Source organism: Mytilus trossulus, chromosome 4, assembly GCF_036588685.1.
Source record: "Mytilus trossulus isolate FHL-02 chromosome 4, PNRI_Mtr1.1.1.hap1, whole genome shotgun sequence".
In the NCBI taxonomy this organism is placed as follows: domain Eukaryota; kingdom Metazoa; phylum Mollusca; class Bivalvia; order Mytilida; family Mytilidae; genus Mytilus; species Mytilus trossulus.
This window is the reverse complement of record NC_086376.1, coordinates 67,142,477-67,170,446: the sequence shown is the minus strand read 5'-3', so window position 1 is coordinate 67,170,446 and position 27,970 is coordinate 67,142,477. Positions and strand designations below refer to the sequence as shown.

At 35.1% G+C, this 27,970-nt stretch overlaps 3 protein-coding genes across 3 annotated transcripts; 2 read left to right on the top strand and 1 right to left on the bottom strand.

Moving 5' to 3' along the window:
* The first annotated feature begins 10,806 nt into the window (after window positions 1-10,806).
* Window positions 10,807-11,382, top strand: LOC134716759 (uncharacterized protein F54H12.2-like). The gene has a single exon (XM_063579766.1). The coding sequence runs from the start codon at window positions 10,807-10,809 to the stop codon at window positions 11,380-11,382; it is 576 nt and encodes a 191-aa protein (XP_063435836.1).
* Window positions 11,383-14,236: 2,854 nt separating this feature from the next.
* LOC134716758 (uncharacterized) lies at window positions 14,237-15,308 on the bottom strand. The gene is made up of 2 exons (XM_063579765.1): window positions 15,029-15,308; window positions 14,237-14,887 (listed from the first exon to the last, which is right to left on the bottom strand). Exons 1-2 carry the CDS (start codon window positions 15,206-15,208, stop codon window positions 14,237-14,239), a joined length of 831 nt encoding a protein of 276 aa, XP_063435835.1. The 5' UTR covers window positions 15,209-15,308.
* A 7,011-nt stretch (window positions 15,309-22,319) lies between these two features.
* On the top strand, window positions 22,320-23,045 carry LOC134714124 (uncharacterized). The gene is made up of 2 exons (XM_063575369.1): window positions 22,320-22,417; window positions 22,694-23,045. Exons 1-2 carry the CDS (start codon window positions 22,326-22,328, stop codon window positions 22,902-22,904), a joined length of 303 nt encoding a protein of 100 aa, XP_063431439.1. The 5' UTR covers window positions 22,320-22,325; the 3' UTR covers window positions 22,905-23,045.
* The last annotated feature ends 4,925 nt before the right edge of the window (window positions 23,046-27,970 follow it).

Here is a 27,970-nt window from a genome sequence, read left to right as displayed (position 1 = left end):
AGTTCTTGAACATACTCGTGGTTCATCAACTTTCTACTTATATACTGATGACATTTTACAAAGTCTGAGTAAGAGCTGCATGCTTTCGAATACCGAATAAGTTGGGAAATATGTATTCGATATGCAGGTGAAGTTGGTTTTGTAATGATTTTGTATCTTGGGTACAATCGTTTACTTTAGTTATAGTTTGGTAGAAATCTTATCTTATGTATTGTTAAATACTTAAATAAACATAGACAAGAATACGATAATTGGAGGGTTAACTCTGGGTCAGGTCAAATGTGAAGAGGTGTTCAAAAGAAAATTGTCAAAACAAGTAATGAGACACTTTGGTAGAACACTCCTCTATTAAAAATTGCACGGTTACCATCGTTGTATATAAGAAGGAACGATTCCTTTCATTTTGTCGTTCATCTGAGATCTAAGAAGACGATGGCGAAGATATGTTTAGTATGTGATAATTACAGATCGTTGTCTCTTATATAAAAAGTGAAATCACTAAAATACCGAACTCCGAGGAAAATTCAAAACTGAAAGTCCCTAATCAAATGCCGTAACCAAATGCTCAAACGCATCAAACGAATGAGTAGCAACTGGCCTATTCCTGACTTGGTACAGGCATTTTCGCAAAATTGTATCAAAAGGACACGTTCCTTTCTGATCTAAAACAAATTAGTACTAGTACAAATGTGCACCAGATTACAGATAGTTCATTAGAGAAGGCAAAGAAATGTTTTGTATATGTTTTAATTCATTGATGGCAATTTACGAATAAAGTTTACTTGTAAAATAGAACATTTCGGACCCAACATCAAACTGGTAACAAACTCATTCTTAAAGAGAAATAGACATGCCTTCCTAGTGTACACGTTACGGTCTAATAATACTAATGTATATTACTACCGACAGATGGTAAACTTCGATTTTAGAGCTTACCTAAATAGTTGACACATAAATATCGTAAGAAGGGTAAACACGTACTTAATAAGGATATGAATGAATGAGTGAATAAATAATTTACTGCATAAAGCATTATATATTCTATGGCAACGAAAACATCTTTTAACATGAAAATGATAAACATGCAGCAGAGACCACTACATAGAAAATCATAATAAGAAAACAAATAACATTAAGTAACAGTATTTGATTTGATTGATCACGCACACTTAATGTAATTATACAATGTCTTTATTATATGTAAAACAGACGTTAATTCACATAAATACTACAAGTTAACTTCCGTATGGGTATGGATATAGAGTGTAAAGGAATGCCTGCTCAGGAGCCTGGTTGTCGTTTGTTTATGTGTTACATATATGTTTTTTGTTAATTTTTTTATTTAAATAAGGCCGTTAGTTTTCTCGTTTGGATTGTTTTACATTGTAATATTAGGGCCTTTTATAACTGACTATGCGGTATGGGCTTTGCTTATTCTTGAGGGCCGTACGATGACCTATAGTTGTTAATGTCTGTGTCATTTTGGTATCTTGTGGACAGTTGTCTCATTTGGCAATCATACCACATCTTCTTTTTTATATTATCTCCCAGGTGATACAATATTCCAGAGCTTGTTTTTTCCATTATGATTCCTGCTCTTCGTAAACAACATGGACGCCATCACCAAAAGTTGGTAATCTGTGTCACAGATGACGACGTATATATTTACGTATAAACAAGTGACAACTCTACGACTGATCATTTTATAAGATCACCAAGTCATACACGACTGGAGGCTATGAAAATATAAAGTAGATTGAGAGTACACTGTGTATACTTTTTACTTTTGATAACTATTCATACCACTTGGTCGATGCCACAACTGGTGAACGTTTCGTCCCCGAGGGTATGACCAGCCCAGTAGTTAGCACTTCGGTGTTGACATGAATATCAATTATATGGTCATTTTTGTAAATATCCTAGTAACAAAACTTTACATAATTTAGAAACTAAGGATTTTCTTATCCCAGGAATAGATAACCTTAGCCGTATTTGGCACAACTTTTTGGAATTTCGGATCATCAATGCTCCTCAACTTTGTATTTAATTGGCTTTATAACTTTTTTTATCTGAGCGTGACTGATGAGTCATATGAAGACGAAATGCGCGTCTGGCGTGATAAAATATTATCCTAGTACCTTTGATAACTATTTAAATGTAAATCGATGTTATTTAAGCTTATCTATTAAAATAACAAACAAAACGGATTGTATATGTTGAAACAGAGAAAAAAACATATTATCATATCTCGAGCTGTCAACCGTTAAACAAATCCAAGCTTACTATAGAAATGGCACAATCGGAAGAAAGATAAAATCAGTGAAGCTGTAGATCACACTAATCTAAATATCTAAGACCATAAAAAACGTATCACTGAAAAAGTTTAGGCATAGATATATCCTATGGTTCATTCTATTCGTGTTGGTGACCGTTAAGCTTATGTTAAATCCTTTTCTCATAACTTGTTGATGCAGTGTTTTGAGTAAATTTGTTCCCGTACAATATATTTGGATCCTTATAATAATAATTATAATCAACTATGTCTTTTAGGAAACATGCATTGTTTTATCCAACTGTACTGAACGATTAATGAGATGTTTTACTTGTTTTGCAACTTGCATATTAATAATATGTCAAATGTGGTTAACCACATTATAAATAACATGACCATGAGATAGTAAAGTTCATCCGATATTTTTGTTTAGTTAATGACATTTCGTTAAAAATTAAGATTCAATCCCTGAATATCTAAAAGATTTAATATATGAAGATAGATAGTCATTTTTGTGTTCTCCATATAAGACAACGACAAATTGAACAAATCTTCACTTCTACATTTAAAAATGCCCGTACCAATGCAAGTCGAGAATATGACAATTCGTTTGATGTGTTTTGTCTTTGATTTTGCAATTTGATTAGGGAATTTTCCTCGGAGTTCAGTATTTTTGTGATTTTCCTTTTTTTTTCTTCATAAAGTATTATCAATTAAAATCAGAACAATTGAACGGATTGCAGCAAAAGTTTCACTAAGACTAACAGGGTGGTGTTTTCAATCACGATTTTTTCTTCTTGATATGGGGTCACTGCCAGTGAGATATCACGCAAAAAAGTAAAGCGACATTAACGGTAAAAGTTTTACAGACTTAATCAGGATTGTACTGACTATCATAATATGTTTTATTAAACGTACTCAGTTACATTCGTGGTCTTATTCTGCGTTAATTGCATTTACTACACATAAAAAAAGAAGATGTGGTATGATTGCCAATGAGACAACTCTCCACAAGAGACCAAATGACACAGAGATCAACAATTTTAGGTCACCGTACGGCCTTTGACAATGTTTATCAATGTGACTTCCAGATGAATTCCGTTCGCAAAAGATTTATATAAATGGGTGTCATTAGTGCGGAAGAAACTCCATAGCCATGGCTAACGGAATATCTTAGTAAAATTCCCCTCTAGTTTTTTTTGGGTTAATTTTGCTTTAACGTTCGTTTGCTTTGTATTGTTATGGGCCTTGTTATTTGCATATTTGTCTTTTTTTCTACAAGAAGTGTTTGATTTTCCACGACTTATGTTTTTTTTTGCCTATTTGATGCTTATTTTATATTTTGCTTAATTTCATAATGACAATGTGCAGCTTTCCGTTTGCTATTTACATGCTTTTAATGTGAAAGATGTTCTGTGTCTGCAAGTGAGTGCCTTTTTATTTTGACTGATATTTTTTTTAATGTGTTGCTTTTATTTATTTCATTTTTTTCTTGGTTTCTTTTAATTCTGTTGTCCTTTTGGTTTCTTTTCTTTTTTGGTTGATATTCTCTGTTTGTTTTGATTTCTTTCTTATTTAAAGGAGTTGAATAGGGTCAACTGCCGCATAACCAGTGAATAGAATATTATGAACTTCGAGAATTCTTCAAAGTCAATAATATCATTTTTTGTTGCATTGTTATTGAAATTAAATCGATAATTCGTTTTAAGATTGAGGGTTCGTAAACATACTACATATCGATACTTTTTTTCTTACCTACAAATTATTTGTAAACTGATAAGTAATTGCAACATAGAGTTCTATTTTTATTACATTCTTTTTTATTCGATGGCTTGTTGTTTTCTTGTCAAATACCGAATTTTATTATATGTTCCAGATAAGGACATAATAAAACAATACATCAACTAAATAAGCAGTGCAAACTTGGTTAATACGGTTGGTGTTCGGGAGAATTAGTTCTCTCTTAAAACGTTAAAGTTGGCATTGCAACAAGTGAACTTTTTGCCATTCAAAACGTTGTTGCAAGTGTATTCAACGTCCTCATTTCATCCGAACGAATTCGGTATCTAGCACAAATACACAAACGAGTATGCTCATCATGGTACTCCCATTCTTTTAGCCTCATTTTTGACAAAATCAATGTTTATCTTATTGAAATACAACCACTTCAAGCAAAATATTGCTAAACGATTTGAATGTTCATGGTTTAACAGGAATCTAGTTTCAAGTCGGCCAGTATAGTGGTTCTCAATTAGTACACATTGGAATATCCCCTATCAGATGAAATACCAGTCAATCATCCTGAACAATTATGTTGTAGACAAAACTGTCCATCATTTTGATGATATCAACTTCGGTTGAATATACCTCATCGTAATAATTCTGAATGATTTACTCATCATAGATAACAGGATTAAATTTTGTATTTACGCCAGACTCGCGTTTCGTCTACAAAAGACTCATGAGTGACGCTCAAATCCAAAAAATAAAAATAGAAAAATCATAAAAAATAAAATAATGATAATAATAATATAAAGTTGAAGACCAAATACAGATAAGGTAGTCTTTGCCTGAGGTAGAAAAGGAGTTAGTATTTCAAAAATTCAAAAGTTTTGTAAACAGTAAGTATGACCATATCAATGATAATTCATGTGCTGACTACTGGGCTACCCTCGAGAAATTATAACTCCACCAGCAGTGGCATCAACCCAGTCGGGTTGTAAATAAACTCATCATAGATACCAGGATTAAATTTTGTATTTACGCCAGAGAGGGCACCTTGAAGGGCACATGTTCTGTAGAAAGAATAAACGATGTTTAGTCGAACATCTTGACTACACAGCTGTATATCTTTATTTATGAAGATGACTGTGATATCTAGTATGAAGACCGGAGATTCCGTCGTTCTTTTTTGGCGCATACCAAAAAAAGGGAAAGACGAATTAATGGATCTAAAATTTCTTCTTTAGTGAATAATTTAGGGGTATAAGTTAGATATCAAATCTACGTTATTTCGTAGCACATTCCAAATAAATAAATGAGTTTTGCACTGGGCACAATAGTAGAGTAGTGGTTTCTTACACCCCCCCCCCCCCCCCAATATCATACATGGGCATGACTCATTAACGGCAGATGTCTTTATTTGGGGTGTATAATATGATGGGGTTTATAGATTTAAGGAATATAATTACCACGTTAGAAACACCTGTTGGGGGTTATAATTTTCATGTCATCAAAGTCCGTTGGTTCAAAATACATTTACCTGTGTTTTCTTCTTCTATTAATAGATGTAATCATAAAAATTATTACTATATATAGAAATCAGTCTTTCGTGTTATTTTTTTATCTATGCAATTGATGTAAAATGTCAAACGTTCTTTCAAAAGAAATTAAGAGGGTGAGTAAAATATCAATGAAAAAAAAAAGTTTTCCCCTTCAATATTTTTTTACATCGTTTTGTCTTTATTATTTTTTCTTTTCTAAACTGTGAATTGTAAAATATTTTTTCGCCCCCAATTTCATTATAATAAACATTTTGAAAAATATTCCCCCCCCCCCCCCGTGTTTTTTTTTTCTTTGTTTTTATTTTATTTCTTTAGCCGTGGATAATAAAATATCATATGTTGAATATTGTTTTTATTTCGCCCCCAATTTATTATTGTAAAAAAAAACTATCTCGCCCCCAAATTTATTTTTGTTTAAATCTAATTCTTTGTAGGTTCGCTTTCTATCGGATGAAAAAATTAAAGAAATCCACCCCATGATAGTTTGGTCGTTTGCAAACCGTGAGGCACGAAAGGGGCATTGGATGACATACGCCATTGATGCCGATCGATTCAGGCGACGTATTTTTACAATGGAGAAGATATGTACCCCAATTTTATCCCAAGACCACAGACAAAGGGTGTATAAAAACTTACGATCTTCAGATATTATAACCCCCAATTCGTAGATTTTCAGCCCCCTAGCACCTGTTCTCTCAGATCATTATAAATACACGTCTGGAATTGTTCAGGGTATCAGAATAAGAAATACAATCCAATCGTCAACATGCAGGAAGAGCACAGACAGTCCTTAAAGAGAAATTACGTGCAATTGGTAAAAGAAACACCAACAGATCTTGTTGTTGATCATTTGTACCAGAATGGGATCCTGACAGATGAGATGAGGGAAGAAATTTTACAGAATTCAAACTCTTATTCGAAAACTAGACAACTCATTAGAACACTTCAGAGAAGGGGCCCAAGGGCATTTGAATGTTTTTGTACAGCACTGACTGATGAAGGCAAGTCAAGTTTAGTACATCTTTTGAAAGAGTAAAAGATTAAATCAGAAGTATCAAAAGATATAGCCATGTTACCTATAGGAGGAGATATATTTGTCGTCGTCAATGAATGGCGTGACAAGGTGTTGATTCACATCCGTAAATACGAAAAGAATTCAGCAGACGTGTATGTTCCTACAAAAAAGGGGATCGCACTGGATTTGAACCAATGGCAGCTATTAGAAATGTATGTTAACGAAATCGAAGAGGCTATAAGTCAGATGATTGATGACGTTACAGGGGTTCCTGAAATGACTTTTCATCTTGGTAGAGGTGTGTACGTTTCTGTTAACAAAACGTACCCAACAGTTGATGTCAGACAACGCTGGAAGATACCTGAAACCAATCAGATAGTTTCAACAAAGAAGGGCATTTCTCTCACATATGACAAGTGGGAAGCGTTGAAAGGGACATTTCCTGACGTCAGAGAGACTGTTCCTGAAATAGAAACTACGACCCCTTGTATTTTATCAGAAGACCATCAAAACCAAGAAGGGATGCTCATGTGTTCAAACTGTAACCCATTTGCCGAACCTTTATGAAGGACGAGGTATAAAAGCGTTAAACCTGTCTGAGTGATCCATTGCGTCTCCTGTTGGTTCAGAACACAACATGAATTCAAGAGAAATATCGTTCGAGTCTGTAGAACGAAACGAACCTTTAATGCTTAATATGGGGCGTAAAATGCCTTCTCAGTTAAGTTTGGCGTCCAACATTTCCTCCATGTATGAAAAATATGCAATGCATTTAGACGTGATTAAATGGACTGGTGTCGTTGTACTTGTTGCTCTGATGTCATCAAGTTTAGCTGTAACCAGTGAAATGTCCCGGAGAGTATCCAATAACCAGACAGACTGTAAAAGGATTTCGATAGATCATACGAACAGAAATATGATGATGATAAACAATAGGACATGTAGATATTTTGAACAGTTTGATCTCCCGGGAAACTATAAAGTCACTGTATGTTCAATCAGAAAACAAGTCTGGGTGGATGTTAAACATTTTAAAAAGTGCGGTATACAGTTCAACCCTAAACAATGGAAATATTGGCAGAGATTGAAACCAAATATAAACAGTGCTATGAAAAGAGCTGGTGAAGAACTAAGACAAAAGACATGATAAATTTGATTGATTATGATTATTTATGTATTTTTTTATATTATAATAAATAAATTTTGGAAAAAAAGATCAAATGTTTTGTATTTATTGAAACTGTTACGAAAGCTTTGTTTCATTCGGTATAAAAGACAACTGCAGTCACAAAAAAAACCGGAAATCTGCAACCGGAAATTACGAAAAAAACAAAATCGTTATAAATAACAGGTTCACATAAAGTGTATTATTCGATATGAGTTCGTTAAACTACGAGGACTATTTGCAAAAAATATGGCATGACCCTAAACATGCTGCTGCCTTTACGGGTTCTGACAAATTATATAACATAGTGAAACAAGAAGGAAAAATCAAAATAGGAAGGCACAAAATAAAGCAATGGCTACAAGACCAGGACACCTATAGTCTATCACGAAATAATGTACACAAATTTAAAAAAAGTCGATATGTTGTGGATACAATAGATAGTCTCTGGGAAATGGACTTAGCCCAACTAGATAAATTCCAAACCTTCAACTCGGGAAACAAATTCTTATTATTTGTTATTGATTGTTTTTCAAAGTTTCTATGGATACAACCAATTGTGGATAAAACCCACACCAGTGTACTAAATGCCTTGAAGACAATTATGAGTGGAAAAAGGAAGCCTACCTCCATTCGATCAGACTTAGGAAAAGAATTTAAAAACCAATACGTACGGAAGTATCTTTCGAGCCAGGGGGTAAACACGTATTATTCTCTTAACGATACGAAATGTGCAATTGTCGAGAGAAGCATTCGAACTGTTAAGTCGATTTTATTCAGGTATTTCAGACACAACCAAACGTATAAATACGTAAATGTCCTTCAAGATATGGTCAAGGGGTATAACGCAAGACCGCATCGTACACTTGGTGGTTTCTCACCGGTTGATGTGACTAAACGCAATGCAGATGAAGTTCGTTTAAGTGCGTATCTTGCCCGAAATCCTAAGAAAAGGGAAAAGAAAGTTATTAAAAAAACAGAGATCAAAAGAAGGAAAAAAAGCTTTAGGTATAAAATAAATGATCTTGTCCGAATTACATTCAAAAGTCATCCATTTCAACGTGGCTATCTACAGAAATGGACAGAGGAGATATTCAAGATTTCTCGTCGGTATTTTCGACAAAATCTTAGTCTGTATAAGGTCGTTGACCTTCAAAATGACGAAATAGAAGGGACCTTCCAAGATAGTGAAGTTCAGAAAGTACGGAAGGATGGCGATACCATATGGAAAATAGAAAAGGTTGTTAAAAGACGACAAAAAAATGGCGTTAAACAGTATTGGTCCGTTGGCTTGGCTACCCTAAAAAGTTCGACTCATGGGTTCCCGCTTTGGACATCCAGAAGTAAATAAATAACACGACTTCATTTAACACAACGTCATTTTCGTTCAAGATGAGTATACGTATGGTTCTCAAGTCGTTCGATGGTTCCGATTTGTTTGAAAAGAACATGGCTCACGACTTCACTGTACAATTGGATAGGCAAATAAATCTTGAAGCATACTGGGTAGTGGCATTGACAGAAATCGATCTCACTTATAAAAGCTCGTCAAAATATATAGACGATGTTTACGTCTATTCAAACATTTGTGAAGAGAGTTTTGTCGGATCTTCTGAGAAACCAATCCTTCGAAAAATTTACATCAGTAAAGACGCAACGGAGGCACATGTTATTAACAAGAAAAAACACTACAGGTCACATATCATCTTTAACACTCCTTATTATGTTCCTGTACGTTTGGGACAATTGAACCAAGTTCACATCTATTTAAAAGACGACAAGGGACAACCGTGTTCAGTTGTCAATTTGGACGCCTGTGTAACACTTCACTTAAAGAAGTATTCCTTTCTGTAGAGATGTCTAAATCTCCTTACATCAGTGATGCATTGGTATGGCAAGAGACCATAAATCAAGCCAAACATTTAAAAAAACAACACAATAATCAATTAGGAAAGGGTTTTCCTAGACGTTACAGCAGACATCGATATGTCATTCTGAAGAAAAACTTACCTAAAATTGAAACCAAGGTGGAGCAAATAGCCCCAACAGTGGCAATCGAAGAACGTGCTGCTTCAGAACTGAAACAACAGAAGAACGACAAAGACCCTCACGTCCTACAGGAAAAAAAGGCTAAATCTGACGGTATAAAAAGCAGGAAATCAAAACCAAAAAACAGTAAAGTTGGAAAGCTCAAAGAGGCAACAGGTAAAAAAAAGAAAGCTAAAAACAGTGCACCGAGCAAGAAAAAACGGGCTACAAGGAATAAACCTCGGAAAATAGATTTCGAAACTGAACCTTCCATTTTTAATAGAGGAGCAGCAAAGAAATGGCGTATTTAAACGACGAAAATAAAGACATTAGCATTCCGATGGAGTTGGATTTGTTTGAAGAACCAAAAAATCAAGTAGCTATTGATCGGATATTTTTTTCGGAAACTAGGCCAATGTCAAACTTTACTTCGCCAGATGTATCTACAGTAGATTTTTTCGTTTCTGGACAAGGTCCCGAATACATGGATTTAAGACGGAGTAGATTATATGTTCGTGCAAAACTTGTCAAGGCCGATGGAACGGCACTTGACGATACCGATACGTCGAGTATTGTAAATTTGCCTCTTCAAGCTATGTGGACACAAATGGATGTGTATATGAACAATAAACTAGTGTCTTTAAATACGTCAAACTACCCATGGAAAGCCTATATTAACACTATTCTTACCAGTGGGACCGATGAACAGAAATCACAACTTCAGTCACAATTGTTCATGAAAGATTCCGGTGATTTAGCGAATACGGATGGAAAAAACGGAGCTAACACTGGATTGATTCTTCGTCGAGATTTTATCAAGAACAGTAGAGAATTTGAAATGGAGGGACCGCTGTTTGAAGACATATTTTCACTGGATCGCCATTAAATACAAGGCGTCGATTTGTATATAAAACTTTACCGTAGTAGCGACCAGTTTTTTGTCATTTCGGGTGAAGACGCCCCCGCCTACAAGTTACAGTTGTTAGATTGTGTTTATAAGGCATGCAAAATTAAAGTCGATCCTGGCATTATTGTTAACCATATGAAACAGATAGAAACCAAACCAGTCCGTTACTATTTTCAAAGGACAGAAGTGAAACGAAACACTATCAATAAAGACTCAAGGGAGTTTATTTGGGACAATATGTTCAACATCCGCCCAAGTACTCTGGTCTTAGGGTTGATCTCACAAGAAAGCGGAAATGGAACGTACGATACTAACCCTTTCTGTTTCAACCATTACAATGCAACTGATGTAGGACTGTACGTTAACGGAGAGAGCGTTCCAGCGAGACCGTTAAAACTTGACTTTGGGGATAATAGACAGTATGCAACGGCATACGCTAATCTATTTGAGGTCTGTGAAAAAATGAATAGAGACGCAGGACTCACCATTACTAGAGAAGACTATGGAAAAGGGTACACCTTGTATGCTTTTCCATTGGACCCGAAAGGACTTGGAGATGACTATATAAACTTGGTGAAGCATGGGAACGTGAGAGCTGAAATAAAATTCAAGACGGGACTACCCTCTGCTGTCACGTGCATAGCGTTTGGAGTATTCGATTCATTTCTAGAGATAGACCATTCCCGAAACGTTCGCTATATACAGTCATGAATGGGTACGAACTAGAATGTGCTATCCGATCCAATTCGTGTATACAAATGCAGGTGAAAGGAGTATTTGCAAGGAACAATTTACCAACAGGAAAAATACATTACCCCAGTGCCTACATCGTCAACAACCATACGAGTGATCTGCCAGGGGAACATTGGATGGCAATTGTGTTAGAAAGTAAATCACATGGGGTGTTTTTCGACAGTTTTGGAAAACCGCCGGAATTCTATGGAGAAGAATTAAAACATTTTTTGAACTGTTACGTGAAACAATACGAGTGTTTTAATGTACAAGTGCAACCAAAGTCGTCTTCTCATTGTGGATTGTTTGTGTTAACTTTTCTCATGTTGAATCTATGTTTTAAATATTCATTAAATAGTATTGTCAATATTTTCGATTCAAACGTTTATGCTAACGACCATTTTGTATTTAATTTTGTCAACACTTATTATAGTTTGTGTCAATAAAATATATCATGCGTCCATCGTGTTAAATTATCTGTCCTGTGTCAAATGCTCTCATACCTTATCCGGACGTCAAGATGACAACTTCTCGCGATATTTTACCTTTTCAAAGTCCTTGCACTTTCATGATATCGGGAGCGACTCAAAGTGGAAAGACTACATTTGTAATGAAATTACTAAGGCAAGCATCTGTCATGTTTAATACCCCACCGGTTCAAATAGTTTACTGTTATACGGAGTTTCAACCCATTTTTGACCAAGCTCAACAAACTATACCCAATTTGTTACTGTACGAGGGCTTCCCCACAAGAAGTGACATTATAGAATGGACCAACCAGGACAAGCACACAGTCCTTGTACTGGATGACATGATGAGATTGATCAGTAAGAGTGACGAGGCTTTACACCTGTCAACCGCGCTATCACATCACAGGAACTGTTCGGTAATTTTCATAACCCAAAATCTGTTTGAAAAAGGAACACATTTCAGATCGATAAGTTTGAATACCCATATTTTTGTACTTATGGCCAATAACAGAGATAAAAAAACAACTTCTCGCCTTTGCAAGTCAGGCATTTCCCGGTGAGACGAAATATTTCAAAGAGGCCTATGATAAAGCCATCAGTTATGTTTCAGTTGGGGGATATCTGGTATGCGACTTATCCCCTTATACGGATAAAAAGTACCGCTTGCGTACTTCGATATTTCCAACTGATGACGTCACCATTGTATATGCCCCAAAGAAATAAAACCGGAGACAAGCACACCTACACCACCAGTTCACAAGAAAGATGCCGTCAAGGATCACCTCATACAGTACGTTTCTGAAATTCGTATATGATGCTAACCCTAGACAACAGAAAGTGTTAATTCAGGCAGCTTCGAATGATCAAATCGATATCATATCGGAAATAGCATTAAATATATACAGAGGAAGCTTACCGGTGAACCCCTCTCATATAAGAAAGCTTAGATCTTACATCCTTCACATTCGTTCCTTGTCATCCCGATCGATCACATACACACGGAAAAGGAATATTTTAGTGAGACATCCTACTCTGACTTGCCTTTTGATTAAACCGGTTTTGTCACTTCTAAACGAACAGTAATGGCACAAGAGCTCATACTCGTGTCTAGGGAAAGATACGAACGTCTCATGAATCAACCAGAAACTCACCATCAAACAGACTTGGGTGACAAGGACAGATTGAAAAACGACCACGACGAAAAACCCATAGCTAACTTTATGCCAATGATAGATCGTTCTTTACCCCAAAAAGTAAAGAAACGCGCGAACGATCTTTACAGATTCGTTTTAGCTCAAGACAACAACCTGTTGAATCATAATGAACAAGGCGAATTATTAGTAAACGGGAAAACAATGACTGGCTCGCACATTGAAGATCTTATTCACCACGTCGTGTCAACACTCCATAGAAAAAAAACAATTGGAAGTACGGAGTTTCAAGCCATTTTGAGGAAACTGAATGTACCAAAGAGATTATTTGCAGAACGGAGGAAAAAACCTTTAACACAGACGGGAGGCTTATTCGTACAGGGGAAGGGAAGGAGAGACGTCATTCCTGGCATATCACATAAAAAAGAACAGATTCGTTGGATAAAATACTAACTTTATTTTTTACAACATATACGATATTTTTTATTCAATAAAATCATCGTGTAATAGTCTTTTTCTTTCTTTTTATATATACCCATAAGGGACGGTATCGTAATTGTCAAGAATAACACGTTTGTCATACGCGAATTTATACTTCTTCTTTTCTTTTCTGCTGAATATTTTTCTCTGGTGAGGTAGTCGACTTATTTTAGTTGGATTAGTTAACGTTTTGCACATGTCCCTGTCCAATATGATCATCTCCCTGACAGCATTAAAGTTAACAATGTTAGAATTTGTAAAATTAAGTGTAAAACCTTTGACTTTACACGTTTCAGTCTTGAGTGTCCGATACGCATAATTTTTCGGTCCACCGGACACAAATTCTACTATATGCCCCTCGTCTGCCGGTATTTCGGAAGTGAGTTCCCCCAAATAATTTCCTAACGACGGTTCAGGTTTTCCCTTCTTGCTTACGTAGATACAGCTATCAGTGTCTGTGTAAAGCACCCTATCATCCAACATGTCTAAAACTTCATACAGTTTTAATCTAGCCCACATCGTTGTGAAAATAGCGATGAAGATGTTGGTCTTTGCATCCACAGGAGGGAACTTAGAGTTTTGTGTCCATTCTAGTTGTATTGTGTCGTTTGAAACAATGTGGAAATTTTCGACTACTTTAGTAGGGTCTGATATGATCTGAAAGAATTTGTCAGCTTCTGCTTCGTGAAAAAATTGGTGTTTTTTCATGAACAGGCGTTGTCCAAATTTCCCTCAGAAACTGTTGAGACACAGTTTGGCAAGACTACGTAAACCTGGATTTACCTTGATGCTGTCGTAATCTAAGTCTATGCCTTCTTTTTCTTTATACAATCGAATGTATTCTCGTTTGTCTTCCTCTGTCTGACAGTGTGGGGGGAAACCACTGGCTTCCTGTTTTATTTTAAGGAACAGCTGGACGTAGTCTGTGAACAATCCTCCGGAATTAGTGTTTTTATCGTACTGTGTATCATCCGGAAAATGCCACACTTCGTACAGTTTTAACACTCGGTACCCTTTTTCTTTCGCTACCATTACTTCAGGTGTAGCATAAGTACCTGTAATACTTCGTTCCTGTTCAGTATGCGTGCATTTACCTTGATATTGTGTATCAGCACATGTTCTACATAGTGGGAAAGTGAGCTTTCCGTGACATCGGTAAGGTAAAACGGCGTGATAAAGGTGTCTGGGTGGTAAAATTTTCACCTTGCATAATCCAAAATATGAACCCAACTCTTCAAAATCTTTAGTAATGATCTCTGGGTGATGCAATGGATAGCGACAGTATTTGTTTGTCCATGGGTATAAAGATGTGAAATCTACGTATTTAATTTTGTCTTCATTTTCAACTTTGTGGTACAGTTTTGTCGTGTCTGTTCGCCCGCCCTGTAAATGAAAAAAAAGATAATAATAATTAAAATGAAGAAAGAAAATAAAAATGGTGACAAAAAGACAAACAATAGAGCAATCAAGATAAATGATTTTTTTTTCTTATATATTTTTTTTAAATAAGGATGGTATACTTACAAAAAAGGCAAGACGAGGATCAAGACGTTCTTCGATATCCAGATTACCCGCAAATAGTTTCAGTCCCTCGTTTGATTTCAATTGACTAGCGAAATCGTGCTCCCATATCCTGCGATATCTATAGCCAAGTTCTCGTATGGTCTTCTCCCTTTTTTTGGTCACCACATACAGTTCTTCCATCGATTGTTTCGTTAATGATGTTTTCGTTCCGCTTCTTTCACACGGAAAACATTTTTTACAGCCATGCCAAAGACACTGAAACAGAAGATTAAACAGTAAATGACAGTTCACCTTTTGGTAAGAAAAAACGCGTTATTAAGTGACGCCCCCATGGTAACGTTTCCCTCAATACGCGTGTCTATGTTATCCGTTAAAACGCGTATCAATAATCTGTGCTCTCACGGCGGCGGTGGCGGGCGCGCGGGCGGGCGGGCGGGCAGGCGGTCTCCCCCCTCCCCCCTCCGTAACAAAGGGAAAACTTACCCCTAAAAATTCAAAGACTTCGTTGGTTTCTTGACAGTACCCATCGACATGAAACTTTGTTCCAGGAATTTTAAACTCCCCTCGATTCAAGGCATGTTGAATAGACATCTTTTCTTCTTTCATCATCCATTCGAGCCATACTATCGAACTTTTGCTATGATTGTATCTTTTGGTGTATCCCTCTGATGGTACGTGGGCCAGCGGACTTTTGACGAATTTTCGCTGACCAAATTTACTCTGTGGATTTTCGGAGAGAAATGTTTCGGAAGACTTCCAAGTGTCATGATCTAAAACGTCGAATCCTTTCTCTGTAAATGTCATGGGTATCTGGTCGATATCGTCAGTGTCTTGCCTCAATACTTCCACGTCATGCATATTGTTCTTTTAAAAAATTAGTCTTGTAAACACCCATGCACACACTTGCAATGGTCACATAATCTAAAACATCAACCCCTTGTCCGTGTGTGTTTTTCGTTTTCCCCGTTCCTGTCACCTCCAACATCAAATCACGAAATCTTAACACTCCTTCCCTCAAGATCGTCGTGTCACTGCAACAGTATTCTTTCATTTCTTTAGCAAAGTCAAATACTTCGTTTGTTTTCGTTTTGTACCACGACAAAAAATCACTCCTGTCATCTTTACTCATGTAGTCGCAACCGTAATATGTACTGTCCGGGTATGGGCCAATGTAATTTTGGTTTTCCATTGTATTGAAAAAATGAGGAAAGTAGCCTTTTTTCAATTCCTTTAGTCCAAACGCTTTCGGAATTTTCGATAACTTCATGGGTAAAAAGTTCAACGAATCCAAAACTCGGATGTTTAAACCCCGATTTATCGCCATGTACATGATTTTGGATCCATTGAAGATAACGTCTGGGCGAATAGAATTCTTTATCAACCAGTCAATCAGAAAATAATTATCGTAACCAGATCCATTGTGAGACAACACAACTGCGTTTGTGTACTGCTCCGTAAAAACCCGTCTACAGAATGCATCAGTGGCGTGTTCACCTCGAAATATTTTTTCCCTAAAACCACATGTTTTGAAACATGGTTCTTTCTTAAATTCTTTCTTGTCCTTTTTATCACACATCGAGCAGCGAACACCACAAAAGTTACATTTTGGTTCATTAGATATCTGTTTGTCTTTACAGTGGTCACATGCTGTTTGCATACAGATGAAATTCACTTTATGTTCTTTTGAACCACACCAAGATTTGCCGCAGTTTTGACAAAGTGTACACTGATTGCACGCTTCCTCTTTGTCTTTACAATTTTGGCATCTCGAAGTTGATGGTAGATTCCCGTTTTCACATTGTAGGAGTGTGTCTTGTGTCGTTTCACAATCGAAGAATATCATTTGTCTGTCGGTTCTCTCGGTATTGATTGCCCTCTGGTAGCATAAATGTTCTTCGGGTTTATAATCATGGCAACACCCACATTTCCATTCTCCGCATTGGTGAAGTTCGGGTGGGCGTTCCTCTCGGACTAGTACTTTTCTACAAGTTTTACACTCGTATTTTTTACCACATTCCGTGTAAGAAATTCCTTTCTTTGTTATTTTTTCCTCTATGTGCCTTTGAAAACAAGCGATGGATCTACACGTTCTATTGCAAGCCCGACAAGACAAACTGTTCCCTGTCAGAACACAATCCAAACTGCAGCATACGGTACAATGCGTTTGGCAAGAATGTTGATCTTTGACACTGTACGGTTTAAGACAGTCTGTACAGAAGTAGCTACAAGAAAAGAAGCCCGATATACTCAATATGGCTGCAAAGTGTCCACAATCGTTCTCTTCAATAAGGTAGAGAAATACCTTTTTTCTGTCCGTTTCTCCTTCACCAACACGAATGAATTTGTTACCTAGTTTTGATGAAATGACTAAAATTTGCAAGTCCACCACCTTTTCAAAGCGTTCTATGTCATTAATGCTACATTGTTTTTCCGTACTGACATCGGCTAATACACAGAGACGTTTCGCAAAATTAATACATTCCTTTCTCCCCTTATCAATGACATGATTGTAGAACCATTTCGGGGTGGTTCTGTGTTTCAGAACTTTATCTACCATACACTCTGTGTCGTCTGACGTCAGTGTTCGCCATTCACTAGGGGATACAACGCGACAGGTTTTCAGGAAGCAAAGCGATATTGCCATAGGCATGCACATTGTGTCACTAGGCCTACTGACAATAGAACGTTTACGTTGTAAACTGTTATCGTCACCCGTCAATTTTGTAATATAAACTCGACCACCACCGGACGGAATATCTATTCGCCCTACCGTAACAGAAAAACTATCGTCTACAGGTAGCTCTTCGTTGCTTTGCAAGACTTTGCTTATTTCATCCATCACCGTGGAGGCATCCATTGTATTAAGTTCTTGTAAAGGGACGACGATTGGGTCCGTTAAACCATTATGTTCGATGATAAGTCGGGCAAGACTGTTGTCTTGAGATCCTACACGGACTTGACCGAGAACATCGTCGAATACGTTGTGTAAATCGTCGACTATGTCCGTCAGTTTTTTATTCTGCAACTGATTAGAAAATTTAACTTCATATGTAATGTCTGTAGCCCCATTGTTGGCATAGATGCGTTCTCTTTTCTTGTGAAATGTGTGTGTTGTAGGGTTGTCGTCACCGGCACCATACTGGTCGGAGGGGAAACTTGCTTTTTTAGCTGGAGGTGGTGTGTAAACGTCAGATGAATCGGGAATGGAGAAGGTCCTTTTATTAGAGTTGATAGTCGGTTCTATATGATTTTTGTCAGGAGGAGTGTCATCAAATAAACTCAAGTCAAAATCTTGAATTGTCTCGTGATATAACATGTGAAACTCGTAGTTTTCTTGGTTACTTAACCATTCTCCACATGTCATGCATTTGAAATCCATTGGACTGGTTTGTCTTAAATGAGTTAAGCGGAGTTGAACATACGGATCGTTCTCCAAACCATAGGCTTGAACAAAAATCAGCAGTTGATCAGTGGACGTAAAACAGTTTATGATGTCTGTTAGAATCGGACCCCCTTCCATCTGAGAAGAGAAATGTGATACAAAATAAGTTAAAAAAAAATAATGATATAAAAGGGGGGGCAACTAGCTTCAGATTATAGTAGAGGGAATGTTTCTCAAATCCTGCTTATTTATCATTACTATACCAGATACATGTTGCAGTGATGATATATTCGATCAAGTAAGATGTATAACAACAAAAAGTGGCAATTGAAGTTCATATATACACATATATATTTAGAGGAGATAAGACAAACCACTAGTTCATATTTACATTTTTATTTTTCTTCAATTTCAACATAGATTTTATAACACTAATAATATTATCTTTCCTACTCTCTTTTATCTCTCAAAACACACACACACACACACACACACAGATAGTGTAAACGTCTAACAACCCTCACAGATGAAACCGTGCTTAAAGCAATCTATATACATTAAATTTACAAAAGTCAAACGTATAACTGGCTATTAAACTTTAAAATTGTAACACTATCAAAAATAAATTTACAAGTCGTAAAAATCCCGTTAACATTTGATTTGAATTAATTTATTGAGTATTAGACGAGAAAATGGGGTATTGTATTTCACTCATTGTTGTTGACCTTAAAGTAGTTTTTTTTAAATAACTGTAAAAGTGTTTACATGTTACGGTTGACAAAACGGTATATAGGATTCACACTAAAAATGTAGCCTTATACGAACAGATATTGAAACTGAAAAAAAAATCATAAAAATAAATGATATAAAAACAATATAACTAATACTACATGAAGAAATAAAAACAATAGGTATCAGTTCACACACGGACATTGGGTGTTGAGACGCATCTCAACATCCTACTGTTCGTTGATTCTCCATAAAGTTGTTGTTGCTGCTAGGGGAGGGCATTCGTTCTCCTTCACCGGCACTACAACCCTATTACCCCTTGTAGGTAAAACGGGATGGAGGTTCTGGGGTTCTAATGCCTTTCCTTCTTCTTCTTTTTCTTCTTCCTCGTCCGTCCTCACTGAAAAACAATGTGGAAGTCAAAATTAAAAAGAACGATATCAAGTTTATTATTATATCTGTTGTCAGCTGGTGTATGTACACAGCATTCACGTAACGAAGTCATGTTTGTAAGAATATTTTTTTTATTTTTTTTGAAACAAAAAAAAAAAATGGAACATTTTTCATATTTCGAATGAAATGTGTTAAAAAGGGTTTCACTTGATAATATTTATTTGGGTTCACCATCTAAAAGGCATATTTTAATTTACACAATTTATTTTTATTCGAACAAACTCCTCCCTAATCCTAGTTTCATTTTGATATAATAGTTTATAACTTCGTGTATAATGTCTGACACATTATATTGCATAGAACGATAGTGCTATATTAACCGGCAGTCTCTGTTACCAATCATTTAACACTGATAATCCTCTTTTATTGCTTTGCGACATTAAATTACTCCTATTAATAAAAAGAGTGTATGAATACTATGGTTTTGGGAAAACAAAGAAATTGACCCCACGTTGACATTATTTTTTTTTCATTTATCATATTCTCTCCCCCATCAATAGTACCCCCTCCCCCTTTTTATTTCTCTTTTACGATTGTGTTTTATATAGAGTAGATAATATGGTAAATTAATTTGCATATAACTGTGCCTTTTAGTGATACCTTTTTTTTAAACAAATATTAAAGTGTCTTTCGAAATAAAACATTTTTATAATAAAGTCTTTGAGTTTCTTTACAGAGTATTCCACCCTTCCCTAATCCGATTCTCTCTTATTGGTTGAAGTTTACATAACTTACCTTCACAATTACGGAGTTGTACGTCTCCTGCCACTTCAATCGTCGTTCCCCTTTCCACATTCCACTCTTTTAATGTAGGGAGGAATTTTCACGCACATTCCGGGAAAATTACACTTTAAAAAAGTTGACGATAGTTTTGTGCACCGTGTATGAGACAGGGTGCACAAACTCTCAGTATTTAAAACTATAATTCCAATAAAGACAGTAAAAAAGAAAAAAACGCGTGCAGTCTCCATTACGGTAACTTGATCTGATATGACTAGCGCGGGGTCATCACCTCTAAGAGTTTGAGAAAAAAAAAGTTCGAACATAACCACCCCCTCTTGGGATAAAACAAAAGTGGGATGGGGAGGGGGGAAGTGAGAGAGGGGTATTCTGATATTATGATTTTTTCACGACCCTTTTCGGGTCATGATTTTTTTGTTTTTGTTTGGGTGGGTGTGTATACTATGCGCATCATGTCTTTGTAGCATTATTTTTTTTGACGATTACAGGGGTATGCTGTAATTATCCCCCCATCTAGTCTCGTAACAACGAGAACATTAAAGTAAATATAACCAGTAACCATTGAAATTCCAGTGGCTCTTTTAAATTTTTTGAAAAAAAATACCCTATCTGACATGACTGTTCTCTCACAAGGATTTTGCATAGTCAGATGGAGTAATTCTAAAACCCCTTTCTCGTCAAAAAATTTACTCTTAGTCGTGTATACGTGGGTATACACGTGCCTTTCTAAAACATGCTTTGTCAAATGCATAGTGTACACGAAATGAATTTCATCTTTTTCAATTTTGATAGACCTAGTTCGAAATATATGATTATTCATAGTTTTTTGGCGTTACTTTTTGTTATAAAATAAATTTGAAACAATCATTGGTTCTTCTTACTGTGAATGTGGGCCACTCAAATTTTTTACATTGATAAGGTGGTGAACATTTTATATAAAAACGAAGATGGCGCAATTTCTTTGGACATCTGCCTCTCTCTTTTAAAACAAAGTCAAGTAAATTATTAATTTTGATTACTTGTTCGTTTGGGAAATAAAGACAACATTAATTTTTTTAGATGACCAGTTCGGGACAGGTGTATATACCGATACATTTCACAATAGTATGCAAGTACAATACAGAGTTGGGGTCACGGATAGTTCGGTCAACAATATTTAGAACAAAAGGAAATATTGATACCGTAAAGATTTTTTACAAAAGGAACACATCTGCTTTTTTTTTTATTGTCATCGTTTAAGTTACCTTTTTTCTAAAAATAATCATATTAAGTCATTTCTTTCTTCTTCAAATCATATAAAAACATTCGTACTTGTATAGCAACACACACACTCTCCAAAATCGAGAAAATGGCAGAAGAATTTCTTGAAAAGCGTGATCATGATGAATTTGAAAAACTCCTAAGAGAAATAAGTGACGGCTGCGATCTTTTCGAAAAAAGGTACTTATCCCTCCCCCTCCCCTCCCCCCTTAAGGATTATGACTCAAACATTTAATTCGTACCAAATATAAGATATGGAATGATGTGCAAATGAGACAACTTTCCCCCTCATCCAAAACCAAATCTCGTCAAAGTTAATATAAATAACACATTTCACTTTCTGCAAAATGCATACATTCTTTTCTAAATAAGGGCTATTTTACAATTCTGATGAATTCCTTCCTTCTCTTTAGCATGACACCTCCAGTTTGCAATCTTGGTGAAGAAATTGAAGATACCAGGCATTTTAAATTTCCAACTCTACCGAGTCCCGAATACCGTGAGAATGACCCATGGCTACCGTTTAGTACACAGACTGTAAGCTTAACTCCAAGTGTGTAAGTCTCAAAATTAATTATTCACTAGTCAAAATTTTGTTTTATCAACGTGAACATTTTGTTAATGAAAAGATATTTAATTCTCTCTTTAAAGATTATTAGGAAAACGTGTTATTTCATAATACAGTTTATATATTTTTTGTGTTATAGAATGGTTTCCGAAGGCCCGATTTCGATGGAGACACAATGTCAGTCACCAGATTGGGGTGACACCCATACATTTCCACTTTTTAACTTCTCTGGAAAGACAGTCGGAAAAGGATGCAGGTACGTGTATCATATTTAACACTTTAAGTCTATTTTAATTGTTAATGGATCATTCATTATATGACATGTAATTTGAGTAATCCCTCTTTGTACAGAATATTTAAATGGATTAAATTCCAAAACTGTGGGATTATCGTCAAAATAACACAACAGACATATTATAAATATAGACACACAGGTACATATATATGTATCAACACGCGTATACATGTATATTATTCAAATAACCCCTTTTTTATACATGTTTTTTCCTAATATCACATATTTTTTTTCCAGCTCCGTCCCCTACGATAAAATAGTTAAACTTGAAAAACGAATGCGATGTAAAACTAAGAAGACAAATGAAGGTACAACTTTATTGGAGGAATTAAAAAAAATACAGGGGAAGATAGAAGATAATTTAAAGGAGGCCAGCCGCTTAACAGACCAAATAGAAAAAGCAGTGATCGGGAAAAAAGTTACATTCTCAAACTTAAGGACAATGTAAAAAAAACCTGATTGTGTGACTGTGTGTGTGTGCCCAGGATTCTATCAGTATATGGACATACATTGTAATTATGCTATATCTATGGAACTCTTTTAAACAATTATGTAGATTTACTGTAATCAGCAGATTAAATATATTTTTGTCATGTTGTGGTTAATAAAACATATAATTTTTTTCAAAATATTTGAGTTGATTCTTACCACAAATTTCACGTTGAATATTTGAACACAAATAGAGAAATTCTTGTATTAACTGTTAGTCTCTCTAGTCTTTCAAGCTCACATATTTTTGTATTACGTCTTTTAGATTGGATTGAGCTTTTATACCGACCCTCTTCGATAGAAACCCCCCTCAACATCTGTCATCTATATTATGATACTTTTAAAAATTGGCGGAATATTCCACAAACATTATAAACCCCCACACCCTCAAAGAAGCACGAAAGCTATAACACCCCAACACTTGACATTTATAAATTGATGACATATCTATTTAGTTGGGGTTCAAATATTATACACCCCAAATAAAGACATCTGCCGTTAATGAGTCATGCCCATGTATGATATTGGGGGGGGGGGTGTAAGAAACCACTACTCTACTCACAATACTGTTTCATGCTTTGTCTGCTGGAACAAAAATATGTAAGTTAGGAGAAGGGGATAAAGCATTAAAAAAAATTCCGACTTGGGAAATGAGAAAGAACGAAATTCTCAGAAAGGTTCTGTCAATTACAGCTAATCTAAGGTAATCTAGTACTAGGGTAGAATATTCTAAGCAAATTCAAAATCCAAAGTTTTGTTATTACAAAAACAGCTGATTTAAAATAATGACCATGTGAATGATAATTTATGTCAACATAGGAGTATCCCCCAATCTGTGGCAAACCAAAGAACAATAATAAAAATGACACAGTTTGATGTCCACTATTCTTGTAGGAAGTACTGGTATTTTATTCTTAAATCGGCAGGAAAATGATGAATTATTCGAGAACAACGGTGTTTATCCAGTGGCCGTATCAACGAATCAGTCATGGGAGATAAAGAAGACTTAAACCATATTTGACACAAATTTAAGAAATATTAGTTTGCAATGCCTTTCGACTTCGTAGTTGGTGCGTCTAAAGTACGTTTAGCTAAGCAGATGAAGTACTTGACAAAAATATAACCTTGTTGGACCAATTTAAAGTGAAGACAATGAAAATCTTGGTTTGGGATTTCCAAATTCAACTCATTAGATGTTAAAGTTAACAAATTAACTGCTATGCATTTGGTGCAAGTTAAATGTCAAAATTATCATAATTACCATTTTAGCCTTTTAACATTATGTTTGTATTTATTCGTGTAAGTACGTGTAACCACAAACAAATAAACAATTTTTCATAACAAAAAAATCATTGACATGTTTTCGCCACTTTTTCCTATAAAAGCAAGTGTATTTGTCTAAATGTTTGTCGGCTTCTTCTGTTTCCTAGCATAGTAAACTGTAAGTATACCTTATTTTATAGCCCCAAATGCAGTAAGTTTTTTTCTCATTGTTGAAGGTCATACAGTTGCCTATAATTGCTTACATCCACATCATTTTAATTTTGGACGATATTTGTCTCATTGACACCGTTTCACATCTGCTTATTGTTGTAAAAAATCTCGAATCAAAGAATACCAAAGAATCAAAGAAAGATAAGCCTTTTTCAGTTACTGTTTTCAATCGTTATTTTCTTTACCTTTTCTTTGACGATTTTGCTTATTGTTACGTATAATTGAAATGTTCATAGCATGTACAGGCCTTTTTATGATATTAAGTTTATTTGAGTACTTTTTTTTTATTGGCTCTGTCTGTTTTCTTCAGAAACATACACATAAAACTAAAATATATGTGCAATGTAGGAAAAAATATAATCTATTAATACGAGTTTTAGAAACAGGCTCGCCGAGCTTTTCTCTTGTTTCAAAGGATAACAGAACAATTGTTTCGTAATCGATAACTTTGACATTATCGTTCGATTCACACGGAAGCTGAATACTACAAGAATGTATTTGAATAAATACAAAACAAAACGAATTTAACCTAATTTTTACAAAGTTGGTTAACTCCACCAGGTTACTCTTATAAAGGATATCCTTCCTCGTTATGCCAAATCTAAGACCTTATTGAAATTGCTGAAAGTTGTTGAGTTTTCTTGTGAAGTTGGTTTGCAATTGCATTTCAAAAATAAATGTTATCTTCAAATGTATTGACTTTTTCTATTTTCACATCTAATTTCTCATGTAAAATTGTATATATCACATGTAAAAGAAATCATGATCATTCAAATCGTAAATGCATTTTTAGTTTTACAATACCCAATAATTACAAACTAAAAACAGTTTGGTCTGTTAGATAGCTGTCTCATTGGCATTCATACCATATCTCCTCATTGCGTAACAGTATCAGCAGACGTTATGCTCACATTTTATAAATTCTTTCTTATTTCTTCTTCATTTCTAGATATTTCAGTCACCAAGAGTCATGAAGATTTCTGTTTGCATTGTTCTTTGTCTGATATTAGCCTTCGTTGGAAGTAAGTTATTTTATAGTGTGTTTTTCTTGTTGTGATGCTAAACTATTGTTTCAGAAACGGGAGAAGGTTTGGTACCATTAAAACGTTTAATCCCGCTGCAAATGGTTGAACCTGTCCTAAGTCAGGAATCTGATGAACAGTAGCTGTCGTTTGTTTATGTATAGTTCATACGTGTTTCTCGTTTCTCGTTTTTATAAAGATTAGACCGTTGGTTTTCCTGTTTGAATGGTTTTACATTACTATTTTTGGGGCCCTTTATAGCTTGCTGTTCGTTGTGAGCCAATGCACATCTTCCTATATCTATATTCAAAAATTCAAACTCTGAAACATTGGTTATTGTCCTCCTTGCTACAATACGTTCACTTTAACTTTAGCCAAAAAAATCGTTACCGCTGGTTCAGAGTTTGACTAATATCATATAATCTAGGGTTGGTTTCTTTAGCCAATCCGTAATCCCAAAATATAATAGGGCTTAACGAGTTTCGTTTCTAATTGTAAATTTTGTCAGTAGATCTGATTTTTTTGAATATTTTTTGAATTTGACATTTTTCTACCGAGACGTTATTGACTTTCTTGAAACGATGTCTTTGCAATGAATAAAATAGCGAATTTAGTTTTTGTGCGTTAAAAAGCATGCTTTATTTCGTTACTTTATTTTTCATTCTTTTATATGTCCGGATCTCTTGAAAATTTACTATATCACCATATAAACCATAAAATGTTTTTCAATTTTAATATAATTGTATGTATAAAAATCGTTATAACAATAACTCGTATGAAAATGTATTTCAATATAGTCGCAAGTCATTATTTAAAAAAATATCTATTTAATCTTTTCAGCTAGCATCGCAAATGAAGAAACGCTTGGAAACCGTCTTTTAAGGTATGATATTTGATGATTAAATGAAAAGTTCGCTATAAAATATAACTTGGCAAATACTAAAATAACTATTTGACAAAGAGACCGTGTATATTTATTTACATTCTTATTGCATATATCATTTTACATTTGAATTATAGTATTAAAATTATGGTATTTTATTAATAAACTGGTAATTACTCTATTATTTGCAACCGTACCACATCTCCAAAGTTGCAAAGCAGTAAAAAAACATTTGGAAACTTAAAAACCGAGAGTCAAAAGAGGACAGCAATTATATCATAAAAAAAACTGACGTACGATATAGCTTCTAGTTTCATTGTGATGTTGGGTCGCTTTGACATTGACGCATTTCTCCACATTGCTTTTTAATTGTACCTACTGGTTTGAAAATATACAAAAATATTCTTATTTGTAGCCGCGAGAGACGCCGGGCTCCTCCACCATTCTGCCTCAGTTATGGACAAAGATGTCGATCTGCCTCGAAATGTTGTTCTTACAGATGTGTTTACGGATATTGCAAATAGTGAAAGACTTGCTGGATTTGGACATGATGAAATTGATGATTATTTGTACAACATGTTCTTGGATTATACCAAGAATATTTTTTAATTATGTAATAAAATTGATCGCATTGTACAATGTTAATTTTTCATTGAAAGTTTTATCAGGTTTTATTTTGGAAGAAACACTCATTTGATTAAACAATGCTGTTCAGTATCTTCAATCATCGAAATGAATAGTCGATTCATTATAACAGATGATCACAGTTGGAACAGCAACACAACCATTTGACGCGGTAAAAGGTGTATCCAACACTCGCACTTTGTAACTAACAACAGTTACTCTTAAATTGTATTTTAGAAAGTCGGTTTTCACTCCTTCAGGCATAGTTGATCTTAGATTGTTTGGATATGGTGTTTAGATCTCTTTTTGTCAAATAGCTCTTCAACTAGCACTGTTTCAATTCTTATTGACATCTTTTTCTTTAAAGTATTCTGATTTGCACATTTATTGTGAAAATATCCTTGCATGGATTTTAAATATTATGATTTGTGCATTTGTGGTAAATGTGGAAGAAAAATTCTTTGGACTTGCCGCACACAAATGTTCGAGTCCTCTTGTCCGTGCGTCCGTGATTTTAACGCTCTCACCTGAAAATTCTTGATGGATTTTTATGAAATTTATATCAAAGATTTTTATCATCCATTCTAAACATTTTAAAATCGCTATTCGTTCATATTGGTCAATGGCTTACGAACGTTGTATATATATAACAAACAATGAAATGAAAAAAAAAAACAATATACATATTATCATGTTTTTGTTTATGTTTTTTTGGTTTTTATCTCTCTCAGATAGAATTTGGAAACTGTTCGAATTTGAATGTCTGATACATTCAAATTCAAACAGCTTTCAAATACCAACCTGCTTGAAAACACAGTACTGTACAGAAAATAATTCATGCCTTGATATTTTCAAAGAATTATAAGTAAACCGACTGTAACAAACTACCTGATAACATTGTTAATTGAACCTCAGTAGACTCTTTCAAATCTTCAACTTCAAAGCTTCAATATTAACCGACTCAAAGTTCAACCTTTAAAATTTAATAGGCTAAACATGTCA